This window comes from Sinocyclocheilus rhinocerous, unplaced genomic scaffold, assembly GCF_001515625.1.
Source record: "Sinocyclocheilus rhinocerous isolate Xijiao unplaced genomic scaffold, SAMN03320098_v1.1 scaffold779, whole genome shotgun sequence".
NCBI classification, from domain to species: Eukaryota; Metazoa; Chordata; class Actinopteri; order Cypriniformes; family Cyprinidae; genus Sinocyclocheilus; species Sinocyclocheilus rhinocerous.
This window is the reverse complement of record NW_015652150.1, coordinates 1,406,449-1,433,573: the sequence shown is the minus strand read 5'-3', so window position 1 is coordinate 1,433,573 and position 27,125 is coordinate 1,406,449. Positions and strand designations below refer to the sequence as shown.

The following is a 27,125-nucleotide window of genomic DNA, read 5'->3' as shown; positions in this document are numbered from 1 at the left end:
CCTCTGTCTCTCTCTTTTCTGTTTTGTTTTCACCCCCCCTCCCCTTTCTGTCTCACTTTCAGGCATCCTCCCCGTTTACTGCCCCATTCTTCACAGACCAGAACATGTCAGACTTTTTTTTAAAATTTTTTTTTTTATGTCTTATGTCAGGCACGGCCACCAGCGCTGCTTTTAAATAATCTCCCTTTTTCCTCCAGATTTATCCGAATTCTCAACGGTATTTTTATCACAGCGCCACCAGCCCTAAGTACAAAGCCACGGTGTAAATCCGGATGTGTCACAGTAGATGTGAGGGGACGTCAAATCACTTTTAGCAGACAGCAAAGTCAAAACCTGTTTGTTTTGCCTTCTTATGCTGTGTGTTACCTACCTGTAACTGTGTGGCTGTGGTTTGGTTTTCAAAAGGTTGCCATATTGCTCTGGATCAGTAAACAGTCCTCCATAAAATGTGCTGCACACATCTGAATATTTGGGTTGAAGTGTTCTGGAACAGTGTTGTAAATACCACTTAACCACTGATTTCTAGTTGTGTCCTCTTTTGGAAGGCCAAGCAAAGTAGTTTCGCTTTCATAATGAAACGCACAGCGTCTCCACGACATGGCGGCGGCGGCAGCAACAATACTACAGCCAGAATAAAAGTTACGCCTTCTTTCTTTACGTGAACATTTGGGCGGCGTTATGCAAATCTTCCCACATCGTGACGTAGACATGTGGGGGCATGTTAGAATGAGCCATTTTAGGTAGGCATGGTTGACCCCTAACTTTTATAAAGAATATCTCTTTGGATTTGAGACTTTAGTCTTTGCAACTTTACAGATCTTCTTTATGCACCAAGAGCTTGTAACACTCCAAAGAGAAAGGAAAAATTTAAATCGCATCATATGACCCCTTTAAAAGAAATGATGAGCTCAATTTGTGTGGTGCTGTTAATTGCCGGTTATGCAAACGCAGCGATCCGGGGGTGTCAGATCCTGCCGTAGATTAAAGCTCTGCATTCTCTGTATGTGGCCAATCAAAGAAAGTAACCCACACACCTATCTTTTTAATCTTCACTTTCTAGTGCTTAACCAGTGTGTCATTCGCAATTTCTGATGCAGTTGGTTATCAGGTGACCTTGGGGACTTAATAAGCACAAATAACACTGAAATAAGCACAAATAACACTGAAATAAGCCAAATAACACGTGTGACTACATTTCCTGTCTAAACGGTGTCACTCCACTGCAAGCATTGCATTTATTGTTAAACTGAGCATTTGAAGTTTTTTGAGTCCACCTCAGTAGACTATGAAACTGTTGTTTGTAGATTGAAAACTAACATATTCTGAGACCCTGTCAATCATTTTTTTTTTTTTTTTTGCATGACACATGCTTCTTCACAGGGTAGCTAAAAATAATAATAATATTTTTAATGATAATATATTTAATATTTTAATACTAATAATATTTTAAAAAATTTAATAATGATATTTTTCTGCCTTATGATGATATTCAGATATTCAAAACTTGATATGTATTTGCTCAATAAATGGTGTAGAATTCTAACATCATAAAGTTTCCACAGTTATATACATATTTATTTATATAATATACATGCATTACTATATACATAGTAATGTTTACCCACATACAGCGAATTCCAATAGTTTGAGACCACTATTGCAAATCTGGGACTCAAAATTTAGTTTAAAGAGATTTAACATTTAAATGAGCAAAAAATCTTTTTTTAAGCAGCAAAAATGAGCTGGCCATGTTATGTATCAGTTCTTCAGTATTAACTTCGTAGCCCCACAGCATAGAAGACCAATACTGTAAATTGGTTTGGGCATTGGTTTTTTGCCATCTGACATGTGTGTGTCTGTGGTATCTGAAAAAGCAGAATAAATGACATGGAGGTCAATAATTGTTTTCGTCATGTATAGCTAACATTAATTTTTCTACCTCAAGCCCTGAGGCAAATAAACACAGACCTTCACCTTGAGATGTGGGACTCAATGAATTCTGAGAAGCATTGCACCACCATGCAGTCTCTGAATTTTCCTCTCTCTCTTTTGTCTCCAGTTTAAAGACCCACTCATTCTGTTGCTGCTGGCATCTGCTGTTATCAGTGTGTTGATGCGTCAGTTTGACGATGCCGTCAGTATCACCGTGGTAAGTTCCTGTTCACTCCCCTTGTCAGTCATTTGATTTCCTTGAAGTACTGGTTTGGTCCATTAACACTCATGTATCATTCTTTTTTTGCAGGCTATTATTATTGTTGTTACAGTTGCCTTTGTACAGGTAAATCCAACATACATTGATGACATTACCTCATGTGACGTTATTTGATGTGATGTGACATTACCCATGTGAACCTATAGACTTTACAATGGATGCAAATGTCTTTAAGGTTTTTGGAAAAACTTGAAGTCTCATAGATTAATGAGGTGTAGTGCGAGTGTAAGTGTGGTGGACATTTTCTGTCAGCTCTGTTCTGCATCATTTCAGGAATACCGCTCAGAAAAATCCCTGGAGGAGCTGGGGAAACTTGTGCCTCCAGAATGCCATTGGTGAGCATTATTTACAAAACTCAAAAAGTGCTGAAAGCTTTAATAGATTTCTATGTCAAAAACAAATGGATTTTAGAATTGGATCTAGCTTAACAAATAAATTACACAAACTCAGTCCTGATTTAAAAAAAAAAATATATATATACTACTGTTCAAAATTTGCAGTAGCCCCTCACTGCGGAACACAAGATCCAGGGGGGTTTCCGTGGTTGGATCCACATCTACGGGTGGAGATTGGTAGGTTTAGGGGTGGAGATGGGTGGGTTTAGGGATTAGGGGGTGGAGACGGGTAGGTTTAGGTATATGTAAGGTGGGAGGAGTTGGATTTGCATCCACGCCCCCTGGACTTGTGTTCTGCAGTGAGGACCATCTCAAAATTTGTGGTCAGAAAGATTTTTTAAAGTAAGTTTGTTTTTGAAGTAAGTCTCTTATGCTCATCAAAGTTGTATTTATTTGCTGAAAAATACAGAAAAATATTTCAATTTAAAACAACCGTTTTCTATTGTAATTTTTTTTTAATGAAATTTATGTAAAAAATTATGGAATTGATTCCTGTGATGGCAAAGCTGAATTTTCAGCAGCCATTACTCCAAATGTTTTTGGTGAAAACCGTGATACCATTATTTCAGGATCCTTTCATGAAAAGAAAGATTAGAAGAACAGCATTTATTTAAATGAAGATCTTTTCATCTTAAAATATAAATCCCCTATTAATCATTACTGTCACTTTTAATTTAATTCCTCCTTGCTGAACAAAACTTAATTTCCTTAAAAAAAATCTTACCAATCCCAAATTTTTCAACAGTAGTGTATGTTCCATTTAAATTATTTATTGAACAAAATGTCATTTACTTTTGATTCTGTTTAATGCGTATGTTTTTACTATCAGATTAAGATCCCACCATATGTGCCTCATGCCAGGATCACCGTGTGTAAAACATATTTAATTAGACTGTGATATTTATAATGAGAAAACTCCTTTATTCTACTGAAATCATTGATGTTTATTAAAAATGAATCTTAAAATATTTTATATATGTTTTTAGTAGAGATGCACCGATACTGAATTTCTTTGCCGATACCAACAGCCGATTATTCAGAATGATATCTGCCGATACCGATAGTTTGATTTTCTTAAGCAAAAAAATTCAGTGCATCTCTTAGTTTTTAGTTATTTTATCTATTATTATATATTAACTTGGATCTTGCCTTAAAAAGATAAGAAAGCTTTTCTTTCTTTCTTTCTTTCTTAACTACATTAATGATAAATGGTGTCAGGGCTGTGGGTGTGAGGTCTTGCTGTCTTAAGTGTATTTTCCAGAGCTTTACACCCACCAAATGCATAAAAGGCAGCCTTTCAGACGACATATGGAGAGAGTGAGAATGGGAGGCTTAATTTCCACTTCAAACACACAAAGTCTCACATTTGCACTTCAAAATGGGCCGTGCCACAGCCTTGAGCCCTGTTCCCAGACACCTGTAGAACATCCTCAGCGTACACCTCCATGTGTTATGCTGCTTTTTTCTGTCACTCTTCCTAATCGGGCACAAATTTCCCTCAACAAGCATTTTTTTTATTGTCAGGACTGTTGGAAGTACATTAATAATTCTGTTTGACCTCTGTCTAGCCCACAGGGCACCAATCTCGCCCTCTTCATTTCTCTTTCCAACTCATCTTGTCTCTCCCTGTACTCCAGTGTTCGAGAAGGACGTCTGGAGCACCTTCTGGCACGAGAGCTTGTGCCTGGAGACACCGTCTGTCTGTCAGTCGGAGAGAGAGTTCCAGCCGACCTGCGCCTGTTCGAGGTGTGAAAAGATATAGACACATAGTAACATCTCTAATTTTTGCTTTCTCCTCTTCCATGCACATACTGACTGCGTTTACATGCACAACAATATTATTTGTCATTTGGTCATATTCTCATTATGTAAGCATCATATAAAACTATTAACCTTATTAATACCATAAGCACATTATGCCAATACTCCAGTTTCTAGAAACACTTGATGGTAATTTTAGATAATTAAAGGTAGCTTTGGGTGATATTAGATAAAGGTTTATTCAGAGTTGGACTTAACTGGAAATTGATTCACGTGTAAACTGTTACTGTTACATTGTTGCAGTCAAAAACATCCTAGAACAATATGTGCTTTAAGATTTACCAGATTGCACATTCAAATGTCAGTAAGTGTAGAAATGCTTGTGCCTGAAATAGCAGCAGTGTTCTAATGGCCTGTTAGTGAAGCTGTCCCTTCACTGCCCTGCAGGCGGTGGATCTGTCAGTTGATGAGTCCAGTTTGACAGGAGAGACCTCCCCCAGCACCAAGACCTCTGCCCATCAGCCGGCTGCCACCAATGGCGATATCACGTCCCGCAGTAATATTGCCTTCATGGGTACGCTGGTGCGCTGTGGGAAGGCCAAGGTACAGTTACATCTGATACTTCACTAGACCTGCACCCCAATCTACCCCCCACAGAATTCCTCAGAGAACACATAATTCAAACTGCCTTCATTCATAAAATGTTACATATCCCCCACTGCTTGCTTGTTTGTTTTTCTTTTTCTTTAGTATAACTGAATTTTGAAGGGGTTTTAGATAAATGTTTAAATAAGATTTCAATTTCACTGGTGCCCTGTGGGAAGGCCAAGGTACTATTACATGTTTGTAATTGCTATTTGATGAATCGGACCACAAGGTACCACCAAAAATAACATCATTACCCATTGCAAAATGTACAAAAGGCCCCTTTTTAACATGTTTGTGCATAATTATTAGTGAGTTTTGATTTGTGTGAAATGTGCTGAAGTTTAATGTTAAGTCACACAGTTTGTTTTCCTGATCCTTCATTGCTGATGTCCAAGTACTGAGATATTTAATTAATCATTTGTTGTTTTATTTTTTTGTTTAGCGAGAATTAATTGAATGTTGATCCATTCTTTATTTTATTAAATTAAAATAGTATTTATTGATTGATTTAATTTATTTATTCTTCAGATTTTCCCACATAATTAGAAAATGTGAAAAAAAGTGATTCAAGATTCTGATTCAGACATGTCTATTTTTTTTCTTTGGATAAGACAAATGATTTACACACATTTGTAATCATTTTGCTTTTAAATTTGTAGGGCATTGTCATAGGTACTGGAGAAAATTCTGAATTTGGCGAAGTTTTTAAGATGATGCAAGCAGAGGAGGTAATCAAGCATAAACCAGAGAGATTGGCATTGTATATTAAAAAAAAAAAAAACATCTTTGCTTCACATTTAATTTTTTTCTTTCTTTTTGTTATTTAAACAGGCTCCTAAAACCCCATTACAGAAAAGCATGGATTTGCTGGGAAAACAGCTCTCCCTCTATTCCTTTGGGATAATCGGTAGACATCTTGTTAAGATTGTCCAATTAACATTCATTGCACTTTCATGAGTTAGTGATGCATACCATCCCATTAAATATGCAATCCCTAATTTATTTTCTGTCATGTCCTGTATTCATTCTCTGTGACGGCACTAATATATTTCCATTTTCAGGGGTGATCATGATGGTCGGATGGCTTCAGGGGAAGCACATTCTAGACATGTTCACCATAGGCGTCAGGTATGTCTTTAATCAGTGAGTCCAGCACAGAGACAGATGTTTTCGTGACATGTAGTGCAGGTTTTGGCCTTTTAAATGTTGCGTCATTGCTCTTCTCTTCAGCCTGGCTGTGGCAGCTATCCCAGAAGGCCTCCCCATTGTAGTGACGGTAACTTTGGCACTGGGAGTGATGAGGATGGTGAAGAAACGGGCGATCGTTAAGAAACTGCCTATAGTGGAGACGCTGAGTATGTTCTACATTTGTTTCATGACCCAGACTTTGCATTGGACATCATGTGGTGACCCAGTGTAGTACCAAAATTGTTTGGCTTGCAAAAAGTAAACAAAAGTGTCTTTTAAATCAAACGTTGAAAAACGACTGCATAGGTTTGCATTAGTCTCTCGTGATTTAATGGTTTCAAAGTACATTGTAGTGGCCAAAAAACAATGTTTATTCATCCAAGTTTGAGGGCATGACACGTAACCCGCCTGTGTTGCTATCTGGCTAATTTGGCTACAGTGAATTTGAGCAAAATGCCAAATGACTTTCCTTTGATGAACATATTTATTTTTCTGTGCTAATTACAGAATTGCTGTGGGTCTTAAAAAAATCTTAATTGGCCCTTCCACAAATGAACACCCCAGTATTTTTTTGTTTTCCAATAAAAAATCCAAACCTCCTTAAATTAAGATACATTTACTTGAGATGCAAATTAAACATATGGAGTCTTGTTTTCTGAGAAATTGAACAAAATTAAATGAGTTTATGCTTAAAACAAGATCAGACATGTTAAACTGTCAGTGGGGAATGAAAACTTGTTTTCCTTTTGTTTCAAGTGGATTTTTCTGACCCCGTTGGCAGGTATTTGTTCTAATTTTAATCATAAACCCACTTAGTTGTGATCAGCAGGACTTCTTCTCTTATGTCATTTTGCTTCTTAAGTAAATGTATCTTGATGTAAGAAGAAAAATTCTGGCGAAGAACATCACTTTATTGCAGTGTGATCAGAAGAGTAAAAGTTATTTCTGTATTCAGGTAGTTAAGAGCATATATATATTCAAGCATTCAAGCCATTTGTAAAATATAAAATATATTAACAAGTAATTGAGATCTATTGGAAATTTTTTTTTTTTACTTTGAAGTGTTGGTAATACAAGACATTTTCATTTAGAGACCATATTGGCGTATTGTTACATTCAGTTTATTTCTTAAATTTACATTCATAAAAGTTTTAATTTCCATTCTATCTGCGACCCTTTCAGAACAGAAAGAGTGAATGTTCACAAAACATACTGATCAATTGAATACAAGGGCACGCCATATATGATCTGTAATCTTTTGTCAAAGTACCTCTCATCTAATGTTCAGACAAAGACCTTGTGCAGTTCCTTCCTATTGGACAGCTCACAGGAGAACAAAAAGGTCACTTTGGTACTGAACTGCAGTGGAAACGCAAACCGAGCCGAGCCGAGCCGTGCCGTGCCGTACCGTACTGAGCCATGCCGAGCCGAGTCGTACCACGCAGTGGAAAAGCGCCAAAAGGCACAGGTCCCTAAACAAGGCCATATCTGCTGATGAAACTTTTTTTTTTGTAGAAGCATTTTTTAAATGTGAACTAGCACCTCATGACTACACCACATTATGTACAAGAAGCTGCAAAAGACACAGGCACAAATGGAATGTACAAAACATAGTGACATTGATTCTTAAGTAAATATAATGGGCGATATATTGCGTCACCAAAAATTATTGCGGTCATGTACATATATTGCGCGATAAGTCGATATATTGATTATTGCGACAGGCCTATTTGGTGGTTTCTTCCCTCAGTGGCATTACATAATGAGTCATATGAGAATCAGTCAGCCCACAGAGTCAAGTGACCAGCCACAGTCGCACTGAACATGCACAATTTGATGCAGAGTAGGCGCATTAAATCAGGACCAAATATTCTTGTGGATGTCAGTAACATTTTAACATTTTTATGAAATGTTTATTGCTATGGTTAGAACCATTTTCAAACGTGATGGACTTAATGGCTCTTTACTAAATATGAAACAACACTTTTGCCAAGTAGAGGAATAAAACCCTTGAGGCTACAGTATATTGTTAACGGGGTCACGACTAGGATTGTTTTGGCACAATTCACAGAAGAGTTTATCTACAAAATATTTGAATGTAGCTTTGTGTTAGACTAATTGCAGATGGTAATACAAGAATGCTTAGGGCCAAGGAGTGTAGAAAAGCTCTTGTAATAATTGGTCATATTTGATAAAATATATGTAATTATATTTTATGTAACTAAAAGTTATGAAATCAGTAGTTTCAACTCCAAAATCTTATTAGATGAGCCACATGTAAAGCTGTTACCACTTGAGACCATGCATTTACATTTTACCATAGTTAAGAGTGTGTTTTGTGTTCATATGTGAACATATCATTGTGTAGGTGTCTTGGAGAGTATTTTTCAATCTCTTGAAATGTGATTTCTGTTAAATAAAATATCTTCTTTTGAAGTGGACTTTGAGCTTTGTAACTTTGGAGGTCTTTTTTATGCTCAAACAGCAACATTACAGACTAACTAGAGTTGAAAAAGTGAAAAAGCATAATAGGACCTCTTTAATACTGGGCCTCATTTCCATTTTCTCTTGACAGATATGAATGATTTGATGGAAATCAGAATCTCTTGGTTGTGTGTATTAACCTCCCTCTCCTCCCTAGGCTGCTGTAATGTGATCTGCTCCGATAAGACAGGCACTCTCACTAAAAATGAGATGACAGTCACTCACCTGTTCACCTCTGATGGACAGCATGTTGAGGTAAGCACTACACCCATATGTGCTTTTGAATGCTTAATTTATTAATTATTATCTTAATTTATTGGCATTAACAGGCAGTTAATTAGTACTTCCCGCCAGCTCCCACTTCTGGATGATTTTTCCACTACACATTGTAACCTGAATGCAGGGATTTGCCCCCATTCAGATACATGAGCATAGGGTCAAACACTGATGGTGTCTGTTACTACATGAGGATTTGTTCAGTTTGCAAGAATGACTCGTGATAGTCTTGGGAGCATTAGTTAAATGTGAATGTGGGTTAACACTACTGTTTAGCAAGGACGCATTAAATTGACCAAAATCGACAGTAAATATGTCTCTGTTTCCACAAACATATTAGGCAGTGCAACTGTTTTCAAATTTGATAATAAGAAATGTTAATTGAGCAGCAGATTAGCATATTAGAATGATTTCTGACTGAAGACTAGAGTAATGGCTGCTGAAAATTAAGCTTTACCATCACAGGAATAAATTACATTTTAAAATATTGAAGATCGAAAACAACTGTTTTAATTCTGTAATAATATTTCATAACATTACATATTTTACTGTATTTTTGATCAAATAAATGCAGCCCTGGTGAGCATAAGAGACTTAAAAAAACATAAAGAATCTGTGAACTAGACATCAGGACAAAATGTTACCTGCTCTGTCAGGTGTCATTTGTCCAGAAACCAGCACCATATTGGCAATGTGATCTTAAGTGTTAATAGCTGCAATGTTTCATGGGCCCTATGGATCTGAAGAGAAGCCTCTGGGTTTCCCTCTGAGGAACAGGAGGAATGTCTCAGAGGCCTAATGGTATCAGTGCAGAGTCCTGAATTCATTGCCGCGCCATCGGCCTGCTCTAATAAATCTTCAAAGCAGACAGCTGAGGAGTAGATTGAGGCTCTCACTTTTCAAACTTACTAGGTCACTTCTCCCAGGTCTATTACATCATGCTTTTTTATTTCATATCCTGCAAACAGAGCGCTGTCAAAAGACTGCTAAAGTCATCTAGCATCAGTGTTCGAGCCTTGTGTGAATGTTAACATTTGTAATCTTTCATCAAATTGTAATAACTTCCTTGGAACGAACTTTCCTTTTCGGCTGACAACACCAAGCCATCTTATTTTTAAACCCTCACCTCCAAATACCTGTGTATATAGGCCACTTTTCATGTATCTTATAGAAACACTTTTCAATTTCTTATAGAAAATAAAGTCCCACCCTACATTCATATTCTGTTTCACTCATAAATGTCACATTACTTAAGTTAAATAGGTTGTAAATGCCATTTCATGTTGACTTTAAGGTGTTAGGATCTCCTTGACCTGATTTGTTTTCTTTTACAGGTCACTGGTGTCGGGTACAACAATTCCGGCGAGGTATTGCTGGATGGAGAGGTGGTGCATGGCTTCTCCAACACCTCCATCAGCAAGATTGTGGAGGTGAGGTTGAGCAGAGATGATTATGAAATGCAGAGCTGTTCAGGTACTATTATATGACATATTTCATTTGGTGTCTGAAATCCCGTAGGCTGGCTGTGTGTGTAATGATGCAGTGATCAGGAGCAACACCCTGATGGGCCGTCCTACCGAAGGCGCCCTCATTGCCCTGGCTATGAAGGTACAGTATGTTGCTGTTCTGCATGATATGCTGCTAATTGTTGTTTTTTGTGATACTACATGCAAATACTGTATCATAACTAAACCCAAACAATGTGCTTGGACGTGCCTGGTGGCTCTGGCCACCTGTGCAAACAAGAGGCAGCAGCCTGTGGGAATGATGTCTGCATGGTACTGTCTGTCACCTTATGTCACCTCATTTTGGCAAACAGTGTGTTTGAATCGATTCTGCTCACTCATGCTAATTAAGATGAGCAGACACGCTTTCACACCCCATAGAACAGGTTACTGTGGCTAGGGCTGGGTATCGTTCAAAAATTTTCGATACCGATACCTTGACTTTGATACCGGTTCCTGTACGATACTTTTTTCGATACCAATTTTATGAAATCAATTTTAACAAGATTACATTATCTAAAAAAAAAAACTTTGGTTTTATTTTTCAGCTTGTTGATGTTTATACAAACTCAAAGACTCATCTCCTGAGCCACTGCACAAAGGAACAAAATGTAACCAACACAATAAATCAGTGCAAAATAGTTTTAATAAAGCTCAAATAGTCTTCAGTTTACACATCTGTTAGGCTACATTTACACTAGTTAGTGTTCGTTTTAAAACGCTTAGCTCAGACAGAATCATGATTTCTATTTATTTTCCACTGGTTTACTGATGAGCATGAGCTTCCAGCTCTGTCTGCTTGTGTTATCTCTTCCATGATCGCTGCTCTGACTCAGAGGTAATAACATATTTAATTTCAGCAACATTACATGGCCAAAACACACATTAGACGGCAATCGGAAGTTATTACAAACACTCAATGGTGGTTTAAAGTGAGTTTTGAGTAAAAGCGGAATATAAATCTTATTTATTGTCTTATGTAGCATGATGCTACAGTTTGCATGAATGGTCACATAACACACGCTTTCGGTCGTGTAACGTTAGTATGAACGGACATCACGACGAGGATCGTTTTCATTTTAAAACATAAGCGCGCCAGTGTAAATGTAGCCTTACATCTATGGGGGCTGGGACGCATTCACACTACAGCTTCACGTGTACGCCACATCTCTGAGTGTAACCGGTGTAAACTAGTAGGTGTGTTCGACTTGACGCCGACCGACTGTGCACGCTTTCGAATTGCTCTCGTGGATGATCGATCTGAGCTGTACCTCTTCTAGTCGAACACACCGGCTAGTGCTGCAGGCTTATTGGCTCACTGACGCTGATTAGATTAACCCCTTAGGTATCGAAATTTGGTACCGAACGACGAGACGTTTTTCAGTACTCGATGGTATCGAGGCAATTTGGTCGGTGCCTAAAAAAGTATCAAACTCAATACCCAGCCCTAACTGTGGCAACAGTGTCTACCTTGAGGGTCCCAGTTGTGTTAACATCTGGTACACTAATAACATTGTTTTCTCCACAGGGATGTTTACATGGGGATTAAACTGAGAGAAATGTAATCCAAATTCAAGGATAAAAAGAACTAGATTTTTATGTTTTCTGAAGAAAATGTGGGTGGTTCTCTTCTGCACAGAACTCACTGCCACAATGCTAGAGTGTTCTGGGTCAGGCGAAAGCCAGTGCGAAAATTTCAGAACAGTTACTTGCTCTATTGGGCACTGCTTAAAGGGATAGTTCACCCGAAAATGAAAATACTGTCATCATTTACTCACCCTCATGTCATTCCAAACTTTTATGACTTTCTTCTGTGAAACACAAAAGAAGATATTTTGAAGAATGTTGATAATCAAACAGTTTTGGTTCCCATTGACTTCCATTTTATTTTTTTGTCCTTATAATGGAAGTCAATGGGAACGGAAACCAACATTCTTCAGAGTATCTTCTATTATGTTCCTAAAAAGAAAGTCAGTCATATAGGTTTGGAATGACATGAGGGTGAGTAAATGATGACAGTATTTTCATTTTTGGCCATCCTTGCTTCAGTTTTCCACAACGAGTGCATCTTTGCAAAGACTTTGTCTTGCTTGACCTGGCCTTGCCTTTCTTCATATGCTGATTTTATATCTATCCACTCTGTTTTATTTCATTGAGCCAGAACTGATAGGTATCTTTGAGATTACATCAGACTTTCTGTATTTTCTTTGAAGGATTCAAGGGAGCCAAGTATGTGACCACATGTGCCTTTGTTTTCTGTTGTTTATAGATGGGTTTGGAGGGGCTGCAGCAGGAGTTTGTGCGTCTGGAAGAGATTCCCTTCTCCTCAGAGCAGAAGTGGATGGCGGTCCGCGTCGTCCATCGCACCCAGCAGGTAAGCTGGTCTACATGGTAGAAAACACTTTGTAAATGTGAAGGAGTCAATGGTGCAAGTTACTGTAATTGGAGCTGAAAATTACTTAGCAACATCACAATAGTGCACGTTGAAATTCACTTTCACATCACTGATCCCATTGATTCACATGCAACACATGCACCCCTCCCCCCTGTCTTAAAATTGATAGAAAGTGCCCAAATGGTTTCCCTCTTTGCTGGCTATTTATCACTACTCTCAGGCTCACACTGAGCTCTCTCAAAGAACTCCTTCGAAATCTTAAGATCCAATCTAATTGTCTACTTTCATGCAGTTTATGGGTGTCAGGGTGCACAAGTGTTTATCAGTCCACCAGGAAACAAAAGTGTGTTTAGGCGCCAGGTTGCTGCATAGAAAGAACTCTTTTCTGGGTTTACTGCTTTGTTTTCTGTGTTATGTCTTGAAAATAATTTGTAATTAATAATTAGACTTAAATTCTGAGCATAGAGTCTACAAGCAATTGTTTCAGCTGTATTGTCTGTATGACCGTTCACAGTCAGAATAAGCTGTAAAATTTTGCTGGGAGTCAAAATTCTGGATATGTGAGACTAACTAATTATCTTTCATTAATTCTGATTTAAATGACAGGACAAACCTGGCATATTCTTTGTGAAGGGTGCCTATGAGCAGATCATCCGCTTCTGTACTACTTACAACAGTAGAGGCGATGCTCTGCCTCTGACCCATCAGCAGAGAGAACTCTACCAGCAGCAAAAGAGCTACATGGGCACTGCGGGTCTCAGAGGTACAGCACTTTCGTTTCTCCAATAAATGTCAAAGATCATAAAACAAATAAGATCCGCACACGTGAAATAGGCTGACAAAGCTCATATGTATTTATTGTCCAGAGGCCACAAATAAAGTGCAAAGTGCACATGTGTTTTCATGTTACTTCTGTCAGTACTTAAGAATGTGGCTTATACTTTATTGAAAGTTACTACTAGCTTCTTTATGTAAAGCTCTGATGTCCTACTTTTTTCCGAATTGTCTGAATCTTCAGTCACAGCTTGCTACTACTCTTAAGAGCATCTCTGAAAAGTTCTATACATAAAACTCAGCTCGTTTGGGTTGCTGTGGCTTAATGTCAAACAGCTTTCCTGCCATAATCATATCACACACAACTTTGAAATGACACCCAAGTGTTTTTCTGTCAACTAATGGTGCTGCCTCAGTTGCACCCTGGCAAGTCTTTCCCAGCTTACAGCTGTATGCATGTCATTTGGCTTGTTTTGATAAGATTAAGTTGTCTCTGAGGATGCGGAAGAAGTGCTTTCACTCGTTGACATTCCTCTCTATTAGCATCCTTTAATTAAAGCCATTTCATGGAGGACACAGTAATAATATTGAGGTCAAGCAGATTTTGGCAGCAGCTGATGATGATGTCTTATCCTCTGGCAGTGCTGGCGTTTGCTTCTGGATCTGAGATGGGCGCTCTTAGCTTCCTGGGGCTGGTGGGCATCATCGACCCTCCCAGAGCAGGAGTGAAAGAGGCAGTGGCGACGCTGATCAGCTCTGGAGTGGCGGTGAAGATGATCACAGGGGATTCAAAAGAGACTGCAGTGTCAATTGGTATGACATTCAACCATGTTATCCCTTTTCTGTCACAGTGCGTGTCTCTCCATCTTCAACGATTTATATAATTTACAGACATTTTCAACTCTTGAACATCTCACATTTTAGGCCTGGAAAATATAGCTACCATAGCTATAGCTAAAAAGTCAAAATCTATAAATAAAGGCATGGTTTACACTGTTTTGCAGTAAATGAAAACAAAGAAGACTGATATATTTTTATTAGATGCAGCAATATAGTGATATGTAATAAATTAAACTTCAGTATTAGTATAAACAATTTTTGCTTGCATATATTTTTGCTACAGCAGGTTAATACATTACAAATGGCTTTTGTGAGTAAGAATGCAAACAAGTTGTTGAATAACAGTTTTAAATAAATTAATGTAACAAATGATTCATGAAAATGAATCCATTCTAATGCAATTTCTTTCTACTTGGTTTATTACAGCTTGCTAAAACTAAAACCATAAAAATATTTTATTTCAGCTAGTTTCTTGATGATCTAAAATATCTAAAACTGAAATAATATAAACTATATAGACACATAAAAAAAGTACTAAAACTAATAAATATGACAACAGGAAAATTACTAAAACTAAAACGGGAAATATACAAATAAAAACTATTTCAAAATATATGCATACTATAATAGTATTTCAATTATACTAAAATAACACTGGTTGAATCAAGTGTAAAAACACAAAGATTTCTTTATAAATTTTTACCTTTCAGTTTGGACATTCTGAATCTACCTATTTTTAAATAAATAAATAATATATTTGCATATATTTATTCTGTTGCCTCTCTTCACCACAGCAAGTCGACTGGGCCTCAATACCAAAGGTTCTCAATCTCTGTCTGGAGATGAAGTCGACCAGATGGACATCCAGCATCTCTCTCAGATAGTGCCCAGGGTATGAACATGCTCTCGTACTCTCTAACCTTCTACTCTGCACAAAGATCCAAAAAACTCACAGTCAGTCTTTGGACAGTTTTCAAGTCCACAAGTGTTTTGTAGGCACTGTGGCACACAAGGTTTATGGTACCTTTAATTTTTAGGCGATAGTAAAAACAGGGTTTTAAATAGATTCATGCAATAATTGAATCTTGAACATAACACTTTTTCTCATTTGTATCTGCCAATGTGTAAGGCTGTCATGAGAAGTGAGTGGTGCCATGAAATGAATTTGTAACTTTTCTCCACAGATAGGGGTATTCTACAGAGCCAGCCCTAGACACAAGTTAAAGATAGTTAAGGTGAGTACAGCAAACTGATTGTTTGTGATCATACTCCACATACAACCAAGGGTTTCCCAATCCGACAGAACGCGTTTTTTGCAGTGAGAGGCACCTTTTTAAAATTGTTTACTATTGGCAGTGAGCGTTTTGCGTGCTATTTTAGCATTTTAGCCACCTGCTGCACCTCGCGTTTTTGTAGGAGCGTTCTGACCACCTGAAGTTAAAAAAAAAAAAAAATCTGAGCAGAAAAGCGCCCGACGTCATGCGCGTTTTTTCCCATTGTCCAATCGAATGAATGGAGAGGCGGGCCTTCCGTTGTGGTGATGGAAGTTTACATTTGCTTGGAACGACTGGAGCCTGCTATGATGGAGGAGAAACTTGTGGTGGCTGTCACGGGTTACCCGGAGCTGTATTTTTTTTAAGGTTTCCGCTAATATGAAGCTCTCATGCTATAATGCTCGATTACACTGACAGGACAGTTGATTCGGTGGTTGCCTAGCAACAACAACAACAAAAAACACAGCACACTGCTCTTTTATAAATTAAAAAAAGTCAACCCAAAAATGGCAGTGTTTTTCAAACCTGAAAAATGCATTCTGTCTGATCGGGGCCTTAGAGTGCTCTTTCTGGCTTCAGTCCTTACAGAACATTGGTGCAGTTGTCGCAATGACGGGAGACGGTGTTAATGACGCGGTGGCTCTGAAGGCAGCAGACATCGGTGTGGCAATGGGTCAGACTGGTACTGATGTCTGCAAAGAGGCAGCAGACATGATCCTGGTAGACGATGACTTTCAAACTATCTTGTAAGCATACGCTATCTTGGGCTTTTTTGGCTTTATCAGACTTGTGAGGATATTGATGTACCGTCTGATGAGTCTACATATGTCCTCAAGCCTTTGCTTCTCACTCTAGGTCTGCTATTGAAGAAGGGAAAGGAATTTACAACAACATTAAGAACTTTGTGCGCTTTCAGCTGAGCACGTGAGTTGGCATTTTTCTCATTTTGTATCAGAAATGAAATTTTGTTCTTTTTACATTTATATGTGGTGTACATGAAGCTAGATGGTTTGTGCTGTTTTTAGTTGTTCTGAAGATTTTGTCTAGATGAGCTTAAAATGGATTTTATCTAACAGTGTGATTTTGAAATAGTTTGTGGTCCTCCATAATCACAAAAACTCATGGTTTTTATTTCTCTCAGCTTTGGTTTGATTACTATGAATACACTACTGTTCAAAGTTTGGGGTCGGTAAGATTTTTCGGTCAGTAAGAGTTCTCTTAGGATCACCAGGGTTGTATTAATTTGATCAAAAAATCAGTAAAATAGTGATATTGTGAAACATTTTTTTATTGCAATATTTTTTTATAATGTAAATGTATTCTTGTGATGCAAAGCTGAAATTTCATCAGTCATTACTCCAGTCTTTCTAGTCGTGTCACATGATACTTCAGAAATCATTGTAATATGCTGATTTGCTGCTCAAGAATAATTATTTGTTGTCAATGTTGAAAACAGTTATGCTGTATGCTGCTCAATATTTTTGTGGGGAACAGGAATCTTTGATGAATAAAAAAAAGATACATTTTACTTTAATTTACTTACAATTTTATATTATTTATTCTTTACTTAAATAATATACAATTATATATACAGTGTATATATATATATATATACAGTGGGTACGGAAAGTATTCAGACCCCCTTAAATTTTTCACTCTTTGTTAATGTGAAAAAGTTACCCTATTGAATTCCATGTTTTTTTTTCTGTATAATAAATTATCTGGTCCTTGGCAGGTCTTAAAAAAATTATCTGGTCCTTGGCAGGTCTTTAAAAAATTATCTGGTCCTTGGCAGGTCTTAAAAATTGGAAAATAAAACCTCAGATCAACAACAACACATGACATATCTGTGTCACCGTGTCTTTATTTCTTAAACAAAAATAAAGCCAAAATGGAAAAGCCATGTGTGACAAAGTTAGGACACCCTATGATTCAGTTGCCTCTAGATCCACTTTTAGCAGCAATAACTTGAAGTTATCATTTTCTGTATGACTTTATCAGTCTCTCACATCTTTCTGGAGGAATTTTGGCCCACTCTTCCTTACAACGTTGCTCCAGTTTAATGAGGTTTGTGGGCATTTGTTTATGCACCGCTCTCGCCACAGCATTTCAGTCAGGATGAGGTCTGGACTTTGACTGGACTGCTGCAACCCCTTGATTCTTTTCTTTTCAGCCGTTCTGTTGTAGATTTGCTGGTGTGCTTGGGATCATTGTCCTGTTGCATGACCCAATCTTGGCAAAGCTTTAGCTGTTGGAGGGATGGCCTCACATTTTACTCTAGAATACTTTGGTATACAGAGGAGTTCATAATCGACTCAATGACTTTGAGGTGCCCAGTTGAGGTGCATCATCATCCCTCCACCAGCATGCTTGACTTTTGGTATAAGGTGTTTGTGTTGATATGCTCTTTAGGCTTTCACCAAACGCGCCGCTGTGCATTATGGCCAAACATCTCCACTTTGGTCTCGTCTGTTCAAAGGACTTTGTTCTAGAAGTCTTATGGTTTGTTCAGATGCAACTTTGCAAACCTAAACCGTGCTGTCATGTTTCTTTCGAGAGAAGAGGCTTTCTTCTGGCAACCCTTCCAAATATGCCATACTTGTCCCATATTTGTACTAATTGTACTGTCATGAACTTTATCGTTTAACATGTTAACTGAGGCCTGTAGAGTCTGCGGTGAAGTTCTTGGGTTGTCTGCCATTTCTTTGAGTGTTACACGATCTGTTCTTGGGGTGAATTTGCTGGGACGTCTACTTCTGGGAGGATTGGTGTCTGTTTTGAAAGTCTTCCACTTGTGAATAATCTTCCTCACTGTGAAATGATGGACTTCAAATTATTTGGAAATGGCCGTATTACTCTTCCCAGATTGATGGCAGCAACAATTGCTTCTCTAAGATCATTGCTGATGTCTTACCTCCTTGGCATTGTGTTAACACACACCTGAAGGCTCCAGACCAGCAAAACTGCCAAAACTTCTGCTTTTATAGAGCTGCTCACACTTGCTGATGATCAGATAATCAGAGGCATATGATTAGCAGTGCCTGACCGTTACTTACCCTCTTAATTCCAATGTTAACAGTAAGGGTGTCCTTAGTTTGTCACACATGGCTTTTCCATTTTGGCTTTATTTTTGTTAAATAAATAAAGACATGGTGTGATATGTCATGTGTTGCTGTTCATCTGAGATTTTATTTTCCAAAATTTAAGACCTGCCAAGGACCAGATTTTTTTTTTATTATGCCCTAATACAGAAAACCATGGAATTCAATAGGGTGTCCTTACTTTTTTTACATGACCATATATATATATATATCATCCAGTTTATAAATACTGTTGAAATGATCTCCTCCTTCAGGAGCATTGCTGCCCTCACCCTCATTTCCCTGGCAACACTTATGAACTTCCCCAACCCTCTGAATGCCATGCAAATCCTTTGGATCAACATCATCATGGACGGGCCGCCAGCCCAGAGGTAATAAACTGATTACCAGCAGATTTATCACCACCATTGATCAGGACTCAAATTTTAGTATAAGAACATTGAACATTGCTTATGTCAGAATAAGAATGAACTTTAATTTTCTTTTCCTAGTTTGGGAGTAGAGCCTGTCGATCGGGACGTGATCAGGAAACCTCCACGGAACGTCCGAGACAGCATCATCACACGCAGTCTGATAGTGAAAATCCTAGTGTCGTCCTTCATCATTGTTTGCGGCACATTGTTTGTGTTCTGGAGAGAGGTAGGCAGTGTTCATCTGATGAGGCCTTCCTGAACATTTGTGTTCTGCTTTGTTTTTCATTTGTGTTCCATATATATTCAAAACAGGCCATTATGTAAATGACTAAATGATTTGTTTGCATTGTGCCTTCTTTTTGTTTTAGAGGCATCATGCAGCTCTGTTTTTATATTAACTATGTGGTTTCTTTTTTTGTTTGTCTACTTGAGAATTAATATGGAGCCTTGGTACACAAGTGCTATTACCTTGCCTAGCCTCTAATTGGTCAGAAACACTTAAAACAGTGCTGTAAAATGAATATGTTGTTTTTTTCTGGAAGGAGCTTCGAAACCATTCTGGAAACTGTAGTAGTTAATGAAGTACATTAAATTTGATGAAATAATTGCCTCCCGAAAGCTGCAGGAACAATGCCAAAAGCTTTGCAAGGAACCGTAAAAGCATGTTCTAGATTTTTTCTTCTTCCTTTCAGTCAGTTTTTTTCTTTTTCTTTCAGCTGCGGGACAATGAGATCACCCCACGGGACACCACCATGACGTTTACCTGTTTTGTGTTCTTCGATATGTTCAACGCTCTCAGTTCCCGATCACAGGTATAAGCAACATCAAAAATGAACAAAATGCACATACATGTTTCCTGTTTACTTTCTCACGGGACATGTTAAGAACATGGGGGGAGCAGGATCTTAAACACTGCCACCTGCTGTATGGAGTAGTGTTGTTTAAAAAGTTCAAAGTGTCAAAGTGCATTTCGCTCTCTTTTATTAGTGTTTAAGTCTGGATTTTATGTCAGTGATTCATCAGAGGCCTCACTGTTTTTGTCATCCTGTAGACACGGATGGTGCACGAGATGGGCTTATGCAGTAACAGGATGTTCTGCTATGCAGTTTTGGGCTCCATCATGGGCCAACTCCTAGTCATCTACTTCCCTCCCCTACAGAAGGTCTTTCAAACTGAGAGCCTCAGCATTTTAGGTATGCAACCAAAAAACAGGAAACCACAGTACACAACATTTTTCACATCATGTAAAGCAGAGCCCAAAAATGGTATGTATAATGCAGAAGAAATAGATTCTGCATTATTTATAGGTCACAAAAAATTTACAAAATATGTCACATTGATCATGCAAGCTCCTTGTACAGACAGTCAGATGTTCTTGCTTCTACTGAATCGCAAGTTCTTTTGAACATTGAACATTGGACAACTTTAAAGGCAATTTTTTCAATATTTTGATTTTTTTGCACCCTCAGATTCCAGATTTTCAAATAGTTGTATCTCGGCCAAATATTGTCCTATCCTAACAAACAATACATCAATGGAAAGCTTATTTATTCAGAAAATTATTTAAAAAAAATTACCCTTATGACTGGTTTTGTGGTCCAGGGTCATATATGTATGTGTGTGTGTGTAAATGATTTTTAATACGTTAATTTTAAGTAATAATAACAACACCGTCCTAAAGAACATTTATCAGGCTTTACTCAAACTAACTGGATTTTCGAGTGCTGCTGTCATGAAAGCAAAAACTTTAATATCAAATATGAATTCTGAAATTAATGTTGAAACTTTTCACTTAATTTGTTGAGCTGGTTAAATGATTGTAAAATTTAAAATCCTTTATTAAATGAAACTATTTTTTATTGACATCTTGTGATTAATATGAACAAAAGTTTTATTTTTTGTGTATTTCATTGCTATTTTAGTTGAGCACTTATTGTGTTTTGGATGTGCGTGCGTCACGTGATTTGTTCACTGATTTATGCACCGCCCTCTCCGTGCAGATCTGCTGTTCCTGGTGGGCCTCACGTCCTCTGTTTGCATGGTATCGGAGGTCATAAAGAAATTAGAGAGACTCAGAGGAGGAGAAAAAATGGCAGACACTGACGATTTCCATGACGTATGACGCACATTGTGTCCCGTGCAGGAGATGGAGGGTGGGGCTGGGGCACGTGGTTTGGAATGTCGCTCAGGCTGGTCTCATACTGTACAAAACTATCAGTCAGGTCCGACCTGTATGTACAGTTCCTTTTTAAGGTCAAGACCAGGAGCTGATTGTGGAGTGATAACCTGGTCCTGACTGAAATGTCGTCTCTGACATGTGCTCTTGCCCGTGGAGATGCTTTGGTGTGCTACTTTATGACTGTACTACTTCCCATAGCATCTGGACGACCTTTATTTATGAGATACTGTATCTGTCCATACAGTGGCTGTACTGAATTCTTGATTTAAGGGATGTATTATGATTTTTTTTTATATTATAATTATTATTAAAAGGATTTTGTGTCTTTTAAATCTCCTTTTGTTTAAGCATTTCTGGTTAGAGGTTTGTGGAACAATGCCTTTCTGCATTCCAGATTCCAAATTATGCTCGAATAATCATTTATTTTGCATTGGAGACTATTGTAAGCTTGTGCCCTCTTAAACCATGAGTGGAAGGTCCAGTGTTTGGTGGAACGGACCACTTAAAGTCTCATGTTTTGGGTCACGATGACACTCGAGGTGTGAATTAAGACACACGTGATATGCTAAATCGTCACATAATGTACTTATAGCATCATGGATGCCATATTTATTTTATAACACCATGAAACAGGCACTGTTTAGGTTCTGATTTATAGTGAAACACTGCAAAGGCTTTCTCGTAATCTGCTTTTTATAACGATTTTCTATTTGAAGATACAGGATCCCACAATATGATGGTGTTACGAGATTACAGGGTCCCACTTTTTGAGTTACATGCACTATTAGTTCTTATATTAGACTGATGATTAATACAACTGGCTTGTACAATTCCTTATCAGTTCCTCTGTATTTACATAGTATCAATACTATATTGTTACTTTCCTTGTGTTAATACACTGGTATTAGGGCCATCTGAAAATAAAATGCTTTTGCCTTTTCACTTTACTTTGGCTTTTCCTATAGTGATATTTATTTTCTCACCTGTTTGGTGCTCGGTTAGGTGAATGCTTAGTTCTTTAAAGGTTTAATGATGTAGTTGTCAGTTAAATGGATGCTCATTTTGGCTGTACAGAAATGTTCGACTAACCAGTCCTGACACTACCCCCCCCCCCCCTCCACCCACCTATGCCAAAATACCTCAGTGTAGCCCACCGGCATTGTCTTATTCCCTGCCAACACTGTATCTTGTTAATAAGGTACAGCTAAAGATTATATAATTGAGTTTTTGCAGTATGCGATCATGTTTGTCCTTTCTATTGCAGGTAGCGTTTCTTTATCACTTTGTCCATATTTATTAATTGGTGAGATTCCTTTTCTGCCCTTTCTGTTTTCTGGCATTGCTGTTGCTTTGAAAACAAACAATGTAATACACTGATATTAAACCGTATAAACATTTTCAATAAAGGGTGATAGGTAAAAAGCTTATTTTTAATTTGATGGGTTTTTTTTTCTGTTTTTAAGATTGTATTTATTTTATTGTGTTTTGCACAGCTGAAACCAGTAATCTGTTGTGGTCATTTCAGAACACAATTGTACAATAAAATTTTTACAAATTTAAAAAAAAATATGCATCTGAAGTTGATCATTGATTAATCTGATTATTTAACTATGCATTTTGGAAAACAATGTAATGCATGCAACTACATTTTCAAGTCAAGTCAGATTTTATTCCATTCAAATCATTGAAATCCATGATGTTAATGTTTATAATACCTAAATGTTTACATTTAACAGTTTAGTGCTAGGCGATAGGATCATTTACATATGGTGATAACATGAAAAATAAAACAGTTTAGAGTTGATTTATAACACTTTTTGGGATTATAGTCTACGTATGTGGATAACAACTTGTAGAACTTGTAGTTACAAGTTAGAGTTATTAATACATTATGCTGTGATATAGAAATCTGTAAGGTTATTTACACACAAAAGAAAGATTAAAATAGAAAAATATTTTAAGTTGATACTTCAGTTAAAATGCTCATGTTACTTAAAATACTCTGCTGAATAGGTTGAATTTGCACTGACACAATCATAGTCCAAAGGCCCATTCACACCAAGAACAATAACTATATTAGTGTCCACCTGCGACTTTAAATTCTCAAGCTCGTTATAGCAGGATTGATTCTGATTGGATGTCAATGTTTTTATCGTTCATCAACTGGAAAAAAAATTTCTGAAAGTGATTCCAAAGATATCGTTTCGCTGTGCCTTTATAGCTGTGGTGTGGACTCTGCTAGTCTGTAATATTGAGAATGATTTTTAGAACTATATCTTTATCATTATCTTTATAGTTATCGGCCTTGGTGTGAACAGCCCTTAATTCACCAAAATCCCAAAGTCCAACACCTTAATGCAAATATCGTACAATGATTTTTAGCTTAAATCAGGCAGTGATTATCAATAAATAATACAGGATGGCAGGACATGATGTGATTGTGATATACAGTAGACAAGCTGTCATTTTTTTTCTGGTAGCATGTCTTGTCTCATTTCCATTAAAAGTGTATTAGTGCAAACACGTTTCTTTTTGTTGTTGTTTTTACAAGTCCTTTAAGGTCTACTCGAAGCATCTCCTCTCAGATTTTTTAGAGGGATGATTAGCATTGCGAGCTTTAGCCTTGTGTCTGGTACGGATGGTGTAGGAAACGTCAGGCATTTCACTCTTGTGATCCTTGGCTTTACTCTTCCTTCCTTTCCCATTAAGATCATCATCATCTTCACAGTCATTAATATCCTCATACATCAGATGTTCAAAGGAACTGCTCAGTTCATCTATAGGCTGATTCTGGTCGTTGTAGTCTCTCTGTGTTTTCCCAGCAGCTCTGTGCTCGAGCCCGGTTCTCATTTTCTTGATGAAGTCTTCACCCACCAAGCTCACAACTGCATCCTGCAGCTGTTTGAAGAGCCGCTCGGCGCTCGAGCCCCTCACCAGCAGACAGTCCAGAGTGATGCCTCTCCTGAACTCTCCGACAACATGGTGCACCAGTGTTCCACGGTACAAACTAAACAACATGAGAGCAACACATTTAGTATTCATGTGCAACAACACCGGTGGACACTTTTAAAATGTAAATTTAGAATTCATTCTAATATGCAGATTTGCTAACATTTCATATTATTATAGGTGTTAAAAACAGGTTAATATTTTTGTGGAAACCATGATAAATGTTTTAGGGCTTCTTTGATGAATTGAAAGTTAAAAAGAACAATATTTATTTGTGAATTTTAAAGTATTTTAAAAAGTACTTTTAATCAATTTAATGCATCCTTGCTGATTAAAAGTATTAATTTCTTGAAAAAATTTTTTTTTGAATAGTAATGTGTATATATGGTGTACACACACACGCACACACATATATATATATATATATATATATATAAAAGAATGTTTTTTTTTTCAAGCATTTTAAATTACATTTGGGAGGTTTCATTGAGGAAGCAGAATTTTTAACATTGGAAATCAAAATGATAATTATTATCAAATAATGAATGAAAGCTTTCAAGATGGTTTATGAGTAATAAACAGATGTTGTACCATGCAACCTCTGGTTCAGATACAGGAAAACACAGTAAACTATTGAGACAGAGACTCCACTTCAGGCAGGACTGCCACTGGCTATATAGATGAGCCGTTTCATGCTCCAGATCCATCCTTCTTCCAGCAGCTTGTGGTTTCTTAGGTGTCAACAGCATGTCTAAATCCCCAAACCAAAAAATATCATGTTTTCACACTTTTTTATGTTACGTACTGGCTTAACACATTTCAAGAACCTCAGCAAAGTTTTTGCCATTTTTCCCATTCCATTTAGGTAATCAGTTCCTCATATCACCATTACATGACAATGGTGGCATACACAGTATGTGCCTGAGGTTGCTTTATTACTTTATTGCATGCTATACAGTATATCTTCTGTTAACATTATAATGACATATGATAACTTCAATACCTCTATGTCTTTTAGGTGTACTGCTGAACTTTCCATAGACCATTCCCAGCAGCAGCCCCCAAAGATGCACTTGGGATGGCTGAGGCTGTGCGTTTACTAGCCAGTAATGTGTCACAAACATTTGCAGATGTAGAGCCGGTTGGATCCCTCTGAACATCTCAGACGACACACCCAAAGTGTCCAGGAGCACCTGAAGTTGCACACTGAGTGGTTCCTACATTAGAATGACAAATACTGTAAACCACACAATTTCATTTCACTTCAAAAGAGAGCTAAGACATCTTCATTACCTTCCGTAATGTTTTTAGTTGAAGTCCTTCCATCACCCCGGTCTGTATGGCTTCAACTTTCTGACTGCTTAGTTTCGATTGCTGTCTGCCGTATTCTTCTACATAACACTTACTTGTGCCAGTAAATGTTTTTATGTCTAATGCTTGTTTATCTGCTGTCTGTTGTTCTCCCAACAAAAGTAACCCGTAGATCACCTGGCGTATGGGACGAGAGGTTTCACTGCTACAGGGGAGTTGGAAATCTTCAACCTGAGATGTCATAAAAACCCTTTGATGTACCAATGCATCGATAATGGAGGAGCTCATCTTTCCCTCAAGTAGGAGCTTCAAGGTCCATTTAGGTAGAACTTGCAGAGGACCTGTACGAGCTGTACGGGGAATCGTCTTTGAGTGGAAGAACTGGGCAAGAGAGCCAGGGAAGAGCTTGTACTCGTGGATTCCCTTGGAAAGTGCTTCTTGGGTGATGGCTTTTTCTTTGTCGTCCGTTCGTTTCAGCAAAGCACTAACAGCTGCTTCTGGCTCTGGAAACTGGCATAACCAGTTAAGCAAACCATCAATGTGGGCATGATGTGTGCCAGGAACTGAGTACTCAGCCCAAGTCAGGCATTTGATATTTTGCAGCTTCACATAATCATTGCCTAAGATGGAAGCAAAAACTGGTAGAAGGTCTATGTTCATATCGAAAGATGCACAGAATTTGCCCACTGTAAAGTGTTTGGCTTGGATGAATTTTTTGTTTGTCTGTCTGTGCACTTTCACATTTTTCCACTGGAAATGTGTGATTGGCAGGAGTCCCGCCTTGATGTTGAATATATAGAAGTCACTGTCATTGGACAAAACTGGACAGTTCCACTCTTCAGCCAAAGCAGCAATTTCCCAGTCAGCCTCTTCAAGACACTGAACCAGCGGTACCTTGAGCTTATGAAGGAGCTGTCTGAAGACACTTTTAACGAGAATAGGAAGGACCTTCTCTTTCTTCCCCACAGACAGGGCAAAGGCCGCATTTATTTTGTCCTGTTTTCGTTGCCTAATAGTGTCCCATTTTTTGTCAGTGTGGTCAGCCCCGCCATCAAGTACAACATAAGGGCGAATGGCACAGGCTCTGAGGTTCTTAAAGAATTGAATGATCAACTCCTCAAAGGCGTCATAGTCTCCTCCATGCATCTGATCCAAATTACAGTCATAGTACAGGGTGTAGTATAAGTTACATCCATCGATTATAAGTTGTTTGTCTCTAAAAGCCCAGCTCCTTAAATCATTTCTGTTCCTGCTTTCAATGTAGGTCTTCAGTCCTCTGACTCCCATGTTGACAAAATGGTTATGTCACTAACTTTAGCAATATTAAGTCTTTACTTGCTGTGAAAGTATAATAAATAATTTTCCAATTATTCAATTGTAATTATTTATTCATTTATTATTTAAATTGTATAATAAGTTA

At 37.8% G+C, this 27,125-nt stretch overlaps 2 protein-coding genes across 5 annotated transcripts in view; one reads left to right on the top strand and one right to left on the bottom strand.

Moving 5' to 3' along the window:
* Window positions 1-22,876, top strand: part of LOC107713840 (calcium-transporting ATPase type 2C member 1) — a 42,067-nt gene extending 19,191 nt beyond the window's left edge. For all 4 annotated transcript variants that reach the window (XM_016519473.1, XM_016519475.1, XM_016519476.1 and 1 more), the window contains 24 exons: window positions 2,060-2,149; window positions 2,243-2,278; window positions 2,486-2,547; window positions 4,245-4,353; window positions 4,816-4,971; window positions 5,676-5,744; window positions 5,848-5,923; window positions 6,078-6,144; window positions 6,247-6,371; window positions 8,846-8,943; window positions 10,299-10,394; window positions 10,483-10,572; window positions 12,739-12,843; window positions 13,471-13,627; window positions 14,281-14,451; window positions 15,273-15,370; window positions 15,663-15,713; window positions 16,332-16,498; window positions 16,608-16,676; window positions 19,108-19,224; window positions 19,345-19,492; window positions 19,983-20,078; window positions 20,318-20,459; window positions 21,267-22,876. In XM_016519473.1, coding sequence (XP_016374959.1) covers window positions 2,060-2,149; window positions 2,243-2,278; window positions 2,486-2,547; window positions 4,245-4,353; window positions 4,816-4,971; window positions 5,676-5,744; window positions 5,848-5,923; window positions 6,078-6,144; window positions 6,247-6,371; window positions 8,846-8,943; window positions 10,299-10,394; window positions 10,483-10,572; window positions 12,739-12,843; window positions 13,471-13,627; window positions 14,281-14,451; window positions 15,273-15,370; window positions 15,663-15,713; window positions 16,332-16,498; window positions 16,608-16,676; window positions 19,108-19,224; window positions 19,345-19,492; window positions 19,983-20,078; window positions 20,318-20,459; window positions 21,267-21,388 — 2,517 coding nt within the window. In that variant the 3' untranslated portion in view covers window positions 21,389-22,876. The remainder of the gene's footprint in view (window positions 1-2,059; window positions 2,150-2,242; window positions 2,279-2,485; window positions 2,548-4,244; window positions 4,354-4,815; window positions 4,972-5,675; window positions 5,745-5,847; window positions 5,924-6,077; window positions 6,145-6,246; window positions 6,372-8,845; window positions 8,944-10,298; window positions 10,395-10,482; window positions 10,573-12,738; window positions 12,844-13,470; window positions 13,628-14,280; window positions 14,452-15,272; window positions 15,371-15,662; window positions 15,714-16,331; window positions 16,499-16,607; window positions 16,677-19,107; window positions 19,225-19,344; window positions 19,493-19,982; window positions 20,079-20,317; window positions 20,460-21,266) is intronic.
* Window positions 22,877-23,743: 867 nt separating this feature from the next.
* On the bottom strand, window positions 23,744-27,034 carry LOC107713841 (protein asteroid homolog 1-like). The gene is made up of 4 exons (XM_016519477.1): window positions 25,688-27,034; window positions 25,398-25,611; window positions 24,986-25,145; window positions 23,744-24,452 (listed from the first exon to the last, which is right to left on the bottom strand). Exons 1-4 carry the CDS (start codon window positions 26,990-26,992, stop codon window positions 24,008-24,010), a joined length of 2,124 nt encoding a protein of 707 aa, XP_016374963.1. The 5' UTR covers window positions 26,993-27,034; the 3' UTR covers window positions 23,744-24,007.
* Window positions 27,035-27,125: the final 91 nt, after the last annotated feature.

Excerpts from the sequence above, each read along its gene's own strand:
- LOC107713841 (XM_016519477.1), bottom strand. The coding sequence starts at position 26,992 with ATGGGAGTCAGAGGACTGAAGACCTACATTGAAAGCAGGAACAGAAAT. Across the intron at positions 25,146-25,397 it reads TACACCTAAAAGACATAGAG|ACATGCTGTTGACACCTAAG; the intron begins GTATTGAAGTTA and ends TTGGGGATTTAG. Across the intron at positions 24,453-24,985 it reads TCTGAACCAGAGGTTGCATG|TTTGTACCGTGGAACACTGG; the intron begins GTACAACATCTG and ends CATGTTGTTTAG.